Here is a 13301-nt window from a genome sequence, read left to right as displayed (position 1 = left end):
GGCCGGAGTGCATGGGCAGGGCGTTCCGGGTGGGGGGAATCAATGGGGTAATGGAGGGTCCCGGGGTGGGAGTCACCAGCACCTGTCAGTCAAACACCCTTTCGCAATTCCTTACAGATATTAAATGTTATGGCAGGGATACTGGACACAGAAGTTGCCCTCGTGGTGCTGCTGTTAGGCGATACGGCCAGACGCCGGAGATGGTGACAGCACCAGCAGCGTCTGCAGATGCTCAAGCCCCCAGACCCTGCCCCACACTGAGGACCCGGTCGCCCATCAGACAAGGGAGGGACCCAGATGGGGAGTCCCGCTAAGGCATAGGGTGTACAGGCATCGCTGGTCGTTCGAGCAAATTACGGACAGTGTGTGCCGCAGGAGGCTCCACCTCAACAAGGAGACGGTGCGGCACCTTGTGCCATGTCCTCGTGGACTTGGCAACTCGAGGGGGAAGAGGACACCCGCTCCCAGTGGCCGTTAAGGTCACTGCAGCCCTGAACTTTCATGCCTCGGGATAATTCCAGGGATCTAACAGGGACCCATGTGGTAACTCACAGGCCACAGCCCATAGATTCATCCGACAGGTCACGAAGTGAGGCAAGAAGTGCCACTTTGTGGCCGTCTGCCAATCTAAAGCAGTCGCTGCGGTCCTGAGCAGCGACCGCAGGTCCTCCTCTTCGCTCTCCTCAGGGGCCCCGAGCGGCCCGCGGACCTCGCTGCCCCCACCCCCCACCACGTGTGATCCCCGGGCGCCGCCATTGTGGGCCCCCGACGCCACGTGCGATCCCCGGGCGCTGCCATTTTGGACCCCTGACTCCACGTGCGGGGAACGGGTTCCGCCATTTTGTCCACCCCCCACCATGTGTGGGCCGATGGGCGCTGCCATCTTGGATCAGCACCGAGGACCCCGCAGGTGACTACTCTCTGCCTGATGACGACTCGGAGTTTCTGCCACGACTCGCCTCAGTCACATTGGACCAGTCGCGGCCTCGCACCCAATCCACAGCGACCACGAAGATCCTCCTCAACGGCCACGAGACAAGCTGCCTGCTGAACTCCGGGAGCACAGAGAGTTTTGTCCACCCCGCCACGGTAGGACGCTGCACTCTTCCTGTTTACCCGGTCAAACAAAAAATCGCTCTGGCCTCCGGTTCGCACTCGGTACATATCACGGCGTGCTGCATAGCGGACCTCACGGTGCAGGGGAGGGAGTTTAAAAACTACAAGCTATTAGTCCTTCCTCACCTCTGCGTGGCAGCACTCCTGGGGTTAGACTTCCACTGCAACCTCCAGAGCATAACATTCAAATTCGGCGGCCCTATGCCCCCCCTTACTGTCTGCAGCCTCGCGTCCCTCAAGGTCGATCCCCCGTCCTTGTTTGCAAACCTCACCCCGGATTGCAAACCTGTCGCCACCAGGAGCAGACGGTACAGAGCCCAGGACCAGACCTTCATCAGGTCCGAAGTCCAACGGCTTCTGAAGGAAGGGGTCATCGAGGCTAGCAACAGCCCCTGGCGAGCACAAGTGCTGGTGGTAAAGACCGGGGAGAAGAATAGGATGGTCATGGACTACAGTCAGACCATCAACAGGTTTACGCAGCTGGACGCGTACCCTCTCCCACGTATCACCGACCTGGTCAACAGGATCGCGCAGTACAAGGTCTTCTCCATGGTAGACCTCAAGTCAGCCTACCATCAGCTTTCCATCCGCGCGAGTGACCGAAAGTACACTGCGTTCGGAGCGGATGGGCGACTCAACCACTTTTTAAGGGTTCCCTTCGGTGTCACAAACGAGGTCTCGGCCTTCCAACGAGAGATGGACCGAATGGTCGACCAATACGGTTTACAGGCAACCTTCCCGTATCTCGATAACGTCACCATCTGCGGCCACGATCAGCAGGACCATGACACCAACATCCGAAAACTCCTCCGAACCGCAAAACCCCTGAATCTGACCTACAACAAGGACAAATGCGTGTTTAGCACCGACCGTCTAGCCATCCTCAGCTATGTAGTGCGTAATGGAGTAATAGGCCCCGACCCGGAACGCATGCGCCCCCTGGTGGAGCTCCCCCTCCCCCACTCCCTCAAAGCCCTCAAGCGCTGTTTGGGCTTCTTTTCATATTACACCCAGTGGTTCCCCAATTACGCCGACAAAGCCCGTCCCCTCATCCAATCAGCCACATTTCCCCTGTCGATGGAGGCCCACCAGGCCTTTAGCCGCATCAAAGCAGACATTGCAACGGCCACGATGTGAGCTATCGACGAGTCCCTCCCCTTCCAAGTCGAGAGCGACGCGTCCGATGTAGCTCTTGCAGCCACCCTCAACCAAGCAGGCAGACCCATGGCCTTCTTCTCCCGTACCCTCCACGCTTCCGAAATCCGCCACTCCTCGGTCAAAAAGGAAGCACAGGTCATAGTAGAAGCTGTGCGACATTGGAGGCACTATCTGGCCAGCAGGAGGTTCACCCTCCTCACAGACCAACGGTCAGTGGCCTTCATGTTCGACAACGCACACAGGGGCAAGATAAAGAACGACAAGATCTTGCGGTGGAGGATCGAACTGTCCACCTACAACTACGACATCTTGTATTGTCCTGGGAAGCTAAACGAGCCTCCCGATGCCCTGTCCCGCGGCACCTGTGCCAACGCACAAGTGGACCGCCTCCGAACCCTCCACACGACCTCTGCCACCCGGGGGTCACCCGCTTTTTCCACCATATAAAGACCCGCAACCTGCCCTACTCCATCGAGGAGGTCAGGACAGTGACTAGGGAATGCCACATCTGCACAGAGTGTAAACCGCACAGCTACCGCCCCGAACAAGTGCATCTGATAAAGGCTTCCCGCCGCTTTGAACGTGTCAGCATGGACTTCAAAGGTCCCCTCCCCTCCAACAACCGCAACACGTACTTCCTCAACTTGATTGACGAGTACTCCCGCTTCCAGTTCGCCATCCCCTGCCCTGACATGACCACAAACACCATCATTAAAGCCCTACACACCATTTTCTCCCTGTTCGGACTCCCCGCTTACATTCATAGCGATAGGGGGTCCTCCTTTATGAGTGATGAGCTGCGTCAATTCCTGCTCAGCAGGGGCATCGCCTCCAGCAGGACGACCAGTTACAACCCCCGGGGTAACGGGCAGGTCGAGAGGGAGAACGGTACGGTCCTGCTGGACCTGCGGTCCAGAAATCTCCCAGTCTCCCACTGGCAAGAGGGCCTCCTAGACGCCCTCCATTCTATCCAGTCACTCCTCTGTACATCTATTAACCAAACGCCTCACGAAAGCCTTCTTGTTTTTCCCAGGAAGTCTTCCTCAGGGACTCCGCTCCCGACCTGGCTGGCCATCCCCGGGCCCATCCTGCTCCGGAAACACGTGCGGGTACACAAGTCGGACCCGTTGGTCGAAAAAGTCCAGCTACGGGTGGCGGCAATGCGGAGCTAAGCCGCACATTCGGCAGCTCCCGCTGAAAACGGACTTTGGGGCTCTTTTCAGGGCCCCCAACGGAGCTGTGTCGGCAAATCCCGACGTGGGAAGAGGACAGGAGTCGACCCCTACGGTCCTATGGTCCGGACCAGGAGTGGGGTAAGGAGAAAAACGGAGAAAGCACCCCTGAAAAAGCGGGGGAAGGAAGAAAAAATGGCGGCCGGCGGAGGCCTTGAGGAGCTGAGGCAGTGGGCTCAGGAGCAGCAGGCGACTCTGCTGCGCTGCTTCCAGGAGCTTAAGTTGGAGCTGCTGGAGTCGCTGAAGGTAACCAACAGGGAGCTGATGGAGACCCAGACAGCCCAGGGGGCTGCGATCCAGGAGTGCAGCAGCAGGCCTCCGAAAGGGAGGATGAGGCCGTGGCCGTCGCGGGGAAGGTGGAGATGCACGAGGCGCTCCATAAAAGATGGCAGGAGCGGCTCGAGGAGCTGGACAACCGGTCGAGGAGGAAGAATTTGCGGATCCTGGGCCTCACGGAGGGGCTGGAGGGGTCGGACCTGGCGGCCTATGTGGCGGTTATGTTAAACTCGCTGATGGGGGCTGGGTCCTTCCAGGGGCCCCTGGAGTTAGAGGGGGCCCACAGAATTCTGGCTAGGAGGCCCAAGCCGAACGAGCCACCGCGGGTGGTGTTGGTGCGGTTTCATCGGTTCGTGGATCGTGAGTGTGTGCTCCGGTGGGCCAAGAAGGAGCGGAGTAGCAAGTGGGAGAACACGGAGGTGCGGATATTCCAGGACTGGAGTGCGGAGGTGGCGAGGCGGAGGGCTGGGTTTAACCGGACGAAGGCGGTGCTCCATAGATGGAGTGTGAAGTTCAGCATGTTGCAGCCGGCGTGTCTGTGGGTCACCTATAAGGATCGGCACCATTATTTTGAGTCCCCGGAGGAGGCGTGGGCCTTTGTGCAGGCCGAGAAATTGGACTCAAACTGAGGGTCTAAGATGGGGGATGCTGTATAATACTGTATTTGTATTTGCTTGGTTTAATGTAAGATGTGGGTTGGCCTTAGGGTGGGTGGGGTGATGTCGATTTGTCTTTTCTATATGGGTTTTTCTGTAGGGGTCTGGTGGACGGGTTCGGGCAGGGGGGTAAACGGGGAGTTCGGGGAGCTGGTGGGGGGGACTGACAATGGGAGTAGCCCTGGAGGAGGCGAGGCCGGGCAGGGCGAAAGCGCGAGCTTTCTGCGGGTTTCCCGCACTGGGAGATGGTGGGGGCGGGGTCGGGGCTGAGAAGCGCGGGTTGTTGCTGGCTGTTTTCTTTTCCCGCGCAAGAGCGGGGGGGGAGGACCAATTGACGGGCACGATGGAGGAGGGGTAGTCCCACGTGGGGAGGAGTCAGAGGTAGGGCGGGAGTCACTGAAGTCAGCAGAAGTTAGCTGGCTCACGGGAGTGCTATGGAGGGAGGGGCGTGGCTAGGAGGGGTCCTAGTCTTGTGGGGGGTACCGGGTTGCTGCTGAAACGGTCAGGAAGGAGCTGGAGGACGCAGGGGGTGCTGGAGGGGGGAGTTGCCGCCGTGGGAAACTGGCAGAGCGGGGGACGCTGGCCGGTGGTGGGCAAGGGATTGGGTATGGCTAATCGGCAGGGGGGGGTGGGGGGGGCAGGGAGCCCTCTGATCCGGCTGATAACCTGGAATGTGAGGGGGCTGAATGGGCCGGTCAAACGGGCCCGGGTATTTGCGCACCTGAAGGGGCTGAAGGCGGATGTGGCCATGCTCCAGGAGACACACCTGAGAGTGGTGGACCAGGTTCGGCTGAGGAAGGGATGGGTGGGCCAAGTATTTCACGCAGGGCTGGATGAGAAGAGTAGGGGGGTGGCGATCCTGGTGGGGAAGAAGGTGTCGTTTGAGGCGTTAAATGTGGTGGCTGACAGTGGCGGGAGATATGTGATGGTGAGTGGTAAGCAGCAGGGGAAGCGGGTGGTGTTGGTGAATGTTTATGCCCCAAATTGGGACGATGCGGGGTTTATGCGGCGTATGTTGGGCCGCATTCCGGACCTGGAGGTGGGGGGCCTGATCATGGGGGGGGACTTCAACACGGTACTGGATCCCCCATTGGATCGATGCAAGTCCCGGACGGGTAGGAGGCCGGCGGCGGCTAAGGTGTTGAGGGGATTTATGGACCAGATGGGGGGGGTGGATCCCTGGAGGTTGGCAAGGCCAAGGGCCAGGGAGTACTTGTTCTTCTCCCACGTACATAAGGTTTTTGTTCCTGTTCCAGTGCCTCCCCATCCTTATCCCGAAGGCCTTTTTTAGGAGGGTCAACAGGAGTATTACGGGATTTTTGTGGGCGCATGGGACTCCGAGGGTGAGAAGGGTGTTCCTGGAACGGGGCAGGGATGGGGGGGGGCTGGCGTTGCCCAACCTCTGTGGGTACTATTGGGCTGCCAACGCAGCGATGGTGCGTAAGTGGGTAATGGACGGGGAAGGGGCAGCATGGAAGAGGATGGAGGTGGTGTCCTGTGTGGGCACGAGCCTGGAGGCGCTGGTAACGACGCCGTTGCCGCTCCCTCCAATGAGGTATACCACGAGCCCGGTGGTGGCGGCTACCCTCAAAATTTGGGGGCAATGGAGACGACATAGGGGAGAAGTGGGGGGCTCGATGGAGGCCCCGATACGGGGAAACCATCGGTTTGTCCCAGGGAGCATTGATGGCGGATTTCTGGGCTGGCACAGGGCAGGGGTTAAGAGGTTGAGGGACCTGTTTGTGGAGGGGAGGTTCGCGAACTTGGGGGAGTTAGAGGGGAAGTTTGGGTCGGTGGGAGGGAGAACTGTGCATATGGGTTTGTGGGATGTGGCGGGTGTTATCTCTTTCCCTTTTGTTATTTGGGTGTTCTTTTGTTTTATTTTCTTTTGTTTGTAGTTGCTTTTCAAGTTGGGTGGGTATTGTTCTTGGGGTGTTGCCGCGGTTGTTTTGTTAATAAAGTCGAGATGTTTATATTTTGTAAAAATTTCAATAAAAATTATTTAAAAAAAAAGAAAAAGTCCAGCTACTCCACGCGGTCTCCCTCCGGGACCTGGCACCCGCCAGATTCCTCCCCCCCCCCACCCCGGCGCCAGCACCCTCCAACCCCAACTGCCCCCGGCAGGCCCCCCCCCCCCCCCCCAAACTGACACCTTCACACACACTGCCTAGTGGACAGGACGACCCTCCCCCGGCCTGGCCCCCGCTAGCTCCGATTGGGGGTACGGACGCAGCCGCAAGAACAGGATCATCGCTCCCGGAGTCACGGACGACCACCAGTCCAACGTCGCTGACACAGCTCCGCAGGTCGCACAGGACATCCAAGGCACTCGATAGGCTGATCGAATCCATGTGAACTGCTGATGGACTCTTGTTTTTGCTTGTTCTCTTTTTCTTCTCCCCATTTCCCAAACTGTACATAGTTACTGTGTTCTGTATTTTGTAAATAGTTGCGGGCCAGCAGGCAGCCATCAATGAAATGGTACGATCTAACATCTCTAGTCATACTACCAGTCTCTCACATACTCACGGGCACACTCCCCCCCTCCTCCATGTCCGCATTCCCCGTACACCCCCCTCCCCCCATTCCTTTCTCAACAGGGAGTGAATGTGGTAGTATGACTAGGGGTATTACGGTACCTGGGAGTGTTAGCTGCCATTGGTGCAGAGGACTCGCTGTCCATTGGCCCAGGTATGTCATGTGCCTCTCAGCCGATTGGCTGAGAGGAAGGTAGCTCCGCCTACGAGGCGGGGTATAAGAACCCGTGTTCCCAGCAGCCAGCCATTCTTCTGTACGTCTGCTGCCGGGTCCACTTCTTGCGTATTAAAGCCGATCGTTCGAACTTCATCTACATTTCGTGTCCATTGATTGTGCATCACCTAGGTAAACCGAAAGGGGTTCAACTCCCTCAACATACAGCTCGTGTGCGAACACCAGATGAAGATTCATCCATGGCCGTCACAAATTGCACGATGCCTTGGACAGCTTCACTAATGGTGGCGATGTGGTGCACCAGCCTTTCCACTGCGGTTGCCACCCCAGCAGTGTTGGCTTCGGTGCCACGCATTGCCAGCGACATCTTCTGTGCTGTAGCCTCTGGGACACCTCCAAGTGGCTATGGATCTGCTGGAGTGATGCTGACATTTCCCTCTGAATGTCCCAGCTGCTCTCTATCGTCTCCATCAGCTCCGGGTAAGTGTACCACAGGCTCAACATCAGGCTGGGACCCAGCTGGGTCCTGGGATCCAACAGACCTCTAACTGCTGTCTCACTTGGGGGTTCCTGCCTCTACCAGATGTGCATCTGCAGCAATGTGGTGCTCACCAGATTGTGCCCCCCGAAGCCTGTCCACTAACATGTCCCACCGAGGTGTGCGTATCTTCGCTTGTGCAGGGTGCAACGCGACTATAATGGTTGCATCCTCGGAGCTCTTCTCTGAGGTGGTCTCGTGAGAGGCAGGAGACGATGCCACCCAGGATGGGCCGGTGCCGTTGGCTGAGGGACTTGCAGGAGAATGGACATGTGGTCAGTGGAAATAACATAGAACATACAGTGCAGAAGGAGGCCATTCGGCCCATCAAGTCTGCACCGACCCACTTGAGCCCTCACTTCCACCCTATTCCCGTAACCCAATAACTCTTCCTAACCTTTTTGGACACTAAGGGCAATTTAGCATGGCCAATCCACCTAACCTGCACGTCTTTGGACTTTGGGAGGAAACCGGAGCACCCGGAAGAAACCCATACAGACACGGGGAGAACATGCAGACTCCGCACAGTGACCCAGCGGGGAATCGAACCAGGGACCCTGGCGCTGTGAAGCCATTTGTGCTACCATGCTGCTCTGACAGATGGGTCAGTCAGTAAGGCAATAGCATCTCATGTTTGACAGGACTGACAGGTTTGACAGGGGTTTCTCACCTCTGGATAACAGCCCTGTTCTCAGCCACACCAGTCACCTCCAGGGCATGCTCCTTGAAGGAGTGGAGGATTCTTAAGTAAGGCACCCCTCCACCAGTCTGGGCCCTCTCCCGACGATTATGGGAGAGCTTTTCCTTAGGAGATACAGAGGGGGCATTGTTAGCCACATGCGTGGTTCACAGTGGTGGGAGGGGGTGTGGTGGGAGAGTTGGGGGTTGAAAGGAGGGGTGGAGGGAGGGTTGGGGGGTTGAAGGGGAGGGGGTGGAGCGAAGGTTGGGGGTCGCATGGGGATTGTATGCTCCCTGGCAGGGGAGGGTGGTGTCTACTCACACGTGCTGCCTGGTTTAGGTCATTGACCATTTTGACCACACTTCCCGAGCTCTCAGCTGCCACCACCTCATCCCAGACAGCACTGGCTGCCCTATTGCTCACTCTCCTGGATCTTCGGGGGAACAGGACATCCATCCTGGCCTCCACTGTCTAGGAGCCTCCCCACCTCAGCTTCCCAAATCTTGGGGCCTGTCTCCTCGGTGCCATTGTTGCGAGCTGGCTGGGGTTGGCTGAGTAAGTGCTGCTCCACCTTGTTGGCCGGCGGCTGGCGAGCGCGTCCCGATAAAACAGCTGCCGAGCTTTCATTTGCGACGAGAAGCCCGTGGGGCCTCGTTAAGTGGACAAATAACGTTGAATTGCGTTGCCAGCCTGACTGGCCCGAGCACCAGGAAGCTCTTGACAATTTCCGCTTGTTACCACACTTCGAATGTTTTCCAGAGAATCTCGCCCTTAGTGTTAACAGTAGTGATGCCTGACAAGCAACAAAGGCCAGCATAAACGTTTCAGTAGCAGAGGTGATGAGCCAGGATAGGTGCAGGAGGTGGTGATGAAATAGAAGTAAAAGGCCTTGGTGTTGGGCAAGACACCAAGAATCCAAACTGTAATATTTACCCTGAGTGTGGTGAAGGAGAAAGGCCAAAAAAATAGTTTTGATCTTCCTGGTGTTGAACTGCAATAAGCTGAGAATCGTCGTGGACCCAGGACAATTTGTGGCTCATCCTGGACAAGTGGGGCGCAATTCTCCCATTGGGAGACTAAGGCCCGACGCCGGAGTGAAAACCGGAGTGTTTCACTCCGGCGTCGGAGGCCACTCCCAGCCCCCTATTCTCCCGCCCCGGGGGGCTAGGAGCAGCGGCGCGTCATTTATGTGCGCCAGGCCTTGGCGCCATGTAAATGACGTCACCCGCGCATGCGCCATTGCCGTCCACCCCGCGGCCGCCCCGCAAGATGTCGGATGGATCTTGCGGGGTGGCGGAGGAAATTAGGTCCTCCTTCAGAGAGGCCGGCCCGCCGATCGGTGGGCACCGATCGTGTGGATCCCGGAAGGAATAGAAAATTTATTGAAAATGCACAACCTTTTAGACAGGTCGGACTATAACTATGCAAAGACTCAAAGCTGTGAAATATGTTCACCGAAAGGCCAGACCCCTTTTGAGACCCCCCCCACCCCAGTCCATGAACACCCCCCCCCTCCCCCCAGCGTTTCCGCGCTGTTCCCGCCGGCAGCGACCAGGTGTGGACGACACCGGTGGGAACCTGTCATGTTGGGCAGGCCGCTCGGCCCATCCAGGCTGGAGAATCGCCGCTCGCCCATTACAAACGGCGAGCGGCGATTCTCCCAGCGGCCAGCCGTGAATCTTGCCGCGCCGGTTTGGGGGGGGTGGGAGAATCGCGTGCGGGTGCTGGGGCGGTGTGGCGGGACTCACTCGGCGCCCCGGCGATTCTCCCACCCGGTGTGGGGATGGAGAATTCCGCCCGTGGTCTTGGAGTCAGCTAAAGGACCAAGAGAAATGAGGAAGAGGCAGATCTCAGGTTACATGTGAATGCTGTTGATGTCATAAAGAAGCAGCATGAAAAGGAAGAGGTGGGACTAAGGAGGGATCCCAGAAGGAATAGAAAATGTATTGAAAATGCACAACCTTTTAGATAGGTCGGACTATAACTATGCAAAGACTCAAAGCTGTGAAATACGTTCAAGAACCTTGGTTATCCGGGGGGCGGGGGGGGGGGGGGGTATGTGGTGGAGTGAATTTGAAGATGGTAGAGTCATGGGGTGAGATCTTCTGGCAGATCACACTGGCGGAATCTTTCTGTCCCGCTGACAACCCACCCCCGCCATTGTTTCCTGGTGGTGTGCGGTCGGTTCAATGGCAAATCCCATTGACAGCAGCGGGACCAGAAGATCCCGCTACCAGCCAACAGCAGACTGCCTCCTGCTGCCGAGAAACACGCCGCGGGGAAGCCAGATAAGCTCCTCCATGACTGATTTACTTTTCAAGAGAGATTATATAAAGTAAAAAGGCACAATGGGGGAAGACCCCCCTTGCCCATTAAATCCCATCTTCACCAGGGCCTACTTGACTGGTCCCAGTGCCTGCAGTAATGACAATGGTCACCAGTCCTGGTGTCGCTACTGGCATAGAAGTGCTGCCAGCCTCTGACTGGCTGGCAGCTTTGACATCCGTTATTTAGGCCCTGGGAACGCTGGTACAAGTCAAGTACTTGTCTGATTGGCTATTAATTGCATCAGGGTGAATAGAAATGGCTGGCACTGGGGTTGCCACCAGCTCTCCAGTCAGTGGGCAAGCCCACCACCGGAACAATTAAATTCAGCCCAGGAAAGGGAATTGAGTGGTCAGAAGTTCAGCTGGGAGGAGCACTGAGGGTAGGTTGTGTAAATCATGCTCAAGGTGAACTTGAAGAGTACGCAGGAGAAATAGCAGAAAGTAAGAGATTGGGTGAGAGATTGATTGTGAAACTGTGGAGGCAAGTACATGGCTGATCTTTTTCTTTCAGACAACAATACACTTGAGCTCCAATGTTCGAAGCGAGGGTGGAAAGATTTAAAAGAACAGTTGACCATCGAAAAAAGAGCCCAATGTTGTCCTTGGAGCCATATGTTCTCCCTCTGCGTCCAAAGCATAAATATTTATTTTGTTTTTATCATTTGAAGTTGATGGCATCTCTATTAATATATGAATGATTAAGTGCTTTCTATAATTTATGAATGATCAATTATCAATCTTATTCAAGTGTCAAAGTTAGTGAACATTCCAAATTTCAATCCTGAAGCACACTGAGAAGAAGGAGGACCACTCAAGCGGCCCACTCATTAGTCTAAGTTGCCATCACTGCACCAAAGTCATTCTTAAGTAATCTGTATCTATATCACTGTGATGGCGCATTAGTAAAAATTCTATGACACTGCAAAAAGCCATATGAAGCAGAAAGACAGGGATTTGGGTAAAAAAAAATTCTGAGATGACTAAATTATTGCGATTTTACTATTTTGGTTTTGTAACTAATTGAGCTATCTAAAAAAATATATTAAATCCACATGCAAATATTATATTTTAATTCCCGTTACCTCCTTTTTCCACTGAGCTGTAGACTTTTCATTTTCCCTCTCGAGAATCTGAAATTTATCTTCATCTTCTTTTGCCTTCTCCCGGAGAAGCTCATTATCACTTTCCAGAATCTGCAATAAAATTAATTGTCCCAGAAAATTAATATTACGTTCTTAGGCTTCTGTGATCTCCCTCTACCACATTGTTCTTGTGTGTTGCTTCTAAGATTCGTGCTCCAATAAAGATCAGTGTTGATTTGCCATGTCGCCAATGAGTTTCACACTGAATTTAAAAAATGCACATCTGACTTGGCTCATAGAAACCTGGAGGAGTACATGGAGGGGGAAAAGATGGCCTTTTCATAAAACCAAGCCAGTAATAGGTATAATAAACACATCTGCCATAACTTTCTGTCTCAGTGCACAACTTCTAATGTGCTAGGCTAAGCAATATAAAATGCTGAGCTGAGTGATACAAGGTAGACTTTGGACTAATCTAATATACTATGAGCAAAAAAATTAAAAGGTTGATTGAAAACACCATGTTTGAAGTAAAAAGCAAAAATAATACTACTGTATAAGCACTGTAATTTTTGCATGGTTTATCTGCATTTAGGCAGTTATTTAGCAGGAAAAACTATATATGTGTTACTATATTTTGTACAAATTCATAGTCATAGAGGTCCACAGGACAGAATTGGACCTTCGGCCCATCATGTCTGCACCGGTCAAAAATCACTTAGCCAATTTAAACCCATTTTCCAGCACTTGGCTCATAGCTTTATATGCCTTGGCATTGCAAGCACATCTCTAAATACTTTGTAAATGTTATGGGGGTCTCTGCCTCCACCATCCTTTCAGGCAGCGAGTTCCAGACTCCCACCATCCTCTGGGTGAAAAGGATTTTCCTCACATCCCCCTAAACCTCCTGCCACTTACTTTAAATATATGGCCCCTGGTCATCAATCCCTCCACAAGGGAACAGTTTCTTCCTGTCTACTCTATCTATGACCCTCATAATTTTTTACATCTCAATCATGTCCCCCCTCAATCTCCTCTGCTCCAAGGAAAACAACCCCAATCTATCCAATCTCTCTTCATAGCTAAAACTCTCCAGCCAAGGCAACATCCTGGTAAATCTCCTCTGCACCCTTTCAAGTGCTGTCACATACCTCCTATAATGTGGATTACTGAAGTGCACACAATACTCTAGCTGTGGCCTAACCAAGGTTTTATACATTTCCAGCGTAACCTCCTTGCTCTTAAACTCTGCGCCTCAGCTAATAAGTATTTGCCTTCTTAAACACTGTATCCACCTGATCTGCTACCTTAAGAGTTTGGTATACATGCACACTGATGCGACCATCAATTCACGCGACACGTGGTTAGAAGTGAACAGTGGTTTTAATCGTCTTACAACAGAGCCTGCCTGTGACGAGATGAACTCCAGATGAACTGGCAGGCAGGCTCTCAGCATCAACCTTTATACATCCGGTTAAGGGGAGGAGCCATGGTGGAGCCAAGGGTGGAGCCCAGTACAAGCTCC

At 54.4% G+C, this 13301-nt stretch overlaps 1 protein-coding gene across 10 annotated transcripts in view; it reads right to left on the bottom strand.

Moving 5' to 3' along the window:
• The window catches only part of LOC119971764 (coiled-coil domain-containing protein 73-like), a 335430-nt gene that overhangs the window by 49464 nt on the left and 272665 nt on the right, over positions 1-13301 (bottom strand). For all 10 annotated transcript variants that reach the window (XM_038807840.1, XM_038807834.1, XM_038807833.1 and 7 more), the window contains one exon: positions 11777-11887. In XM_038807840.1, coding sequence (XP_038663768.1) covers positions 11777-11887 — 111 coding nt within the window. The remainder of the gene's footprint in view (positions 1-11776; positions 11888-13301) is intronic.

This window comes from Scyliorhinus canicula, chromosome 9, assembly GCF_902713615.1.
Source record: "Scyliorhinus canicula chromosome 9, sScyCan1.1, whole genome shotgun sequence".
Lineage (NCBI taxonomy): Eukaryota > Metazoa > Chordata > Chondrichthyes > Carcharhiniformes > Scyliorhinidae > Scyliorhinus > Scyliorhinus canicula.
Note: the sequence above shows the minus strand (reverse complement) of the source record. Positions and strands in the feature narration are given on the sequence as shown.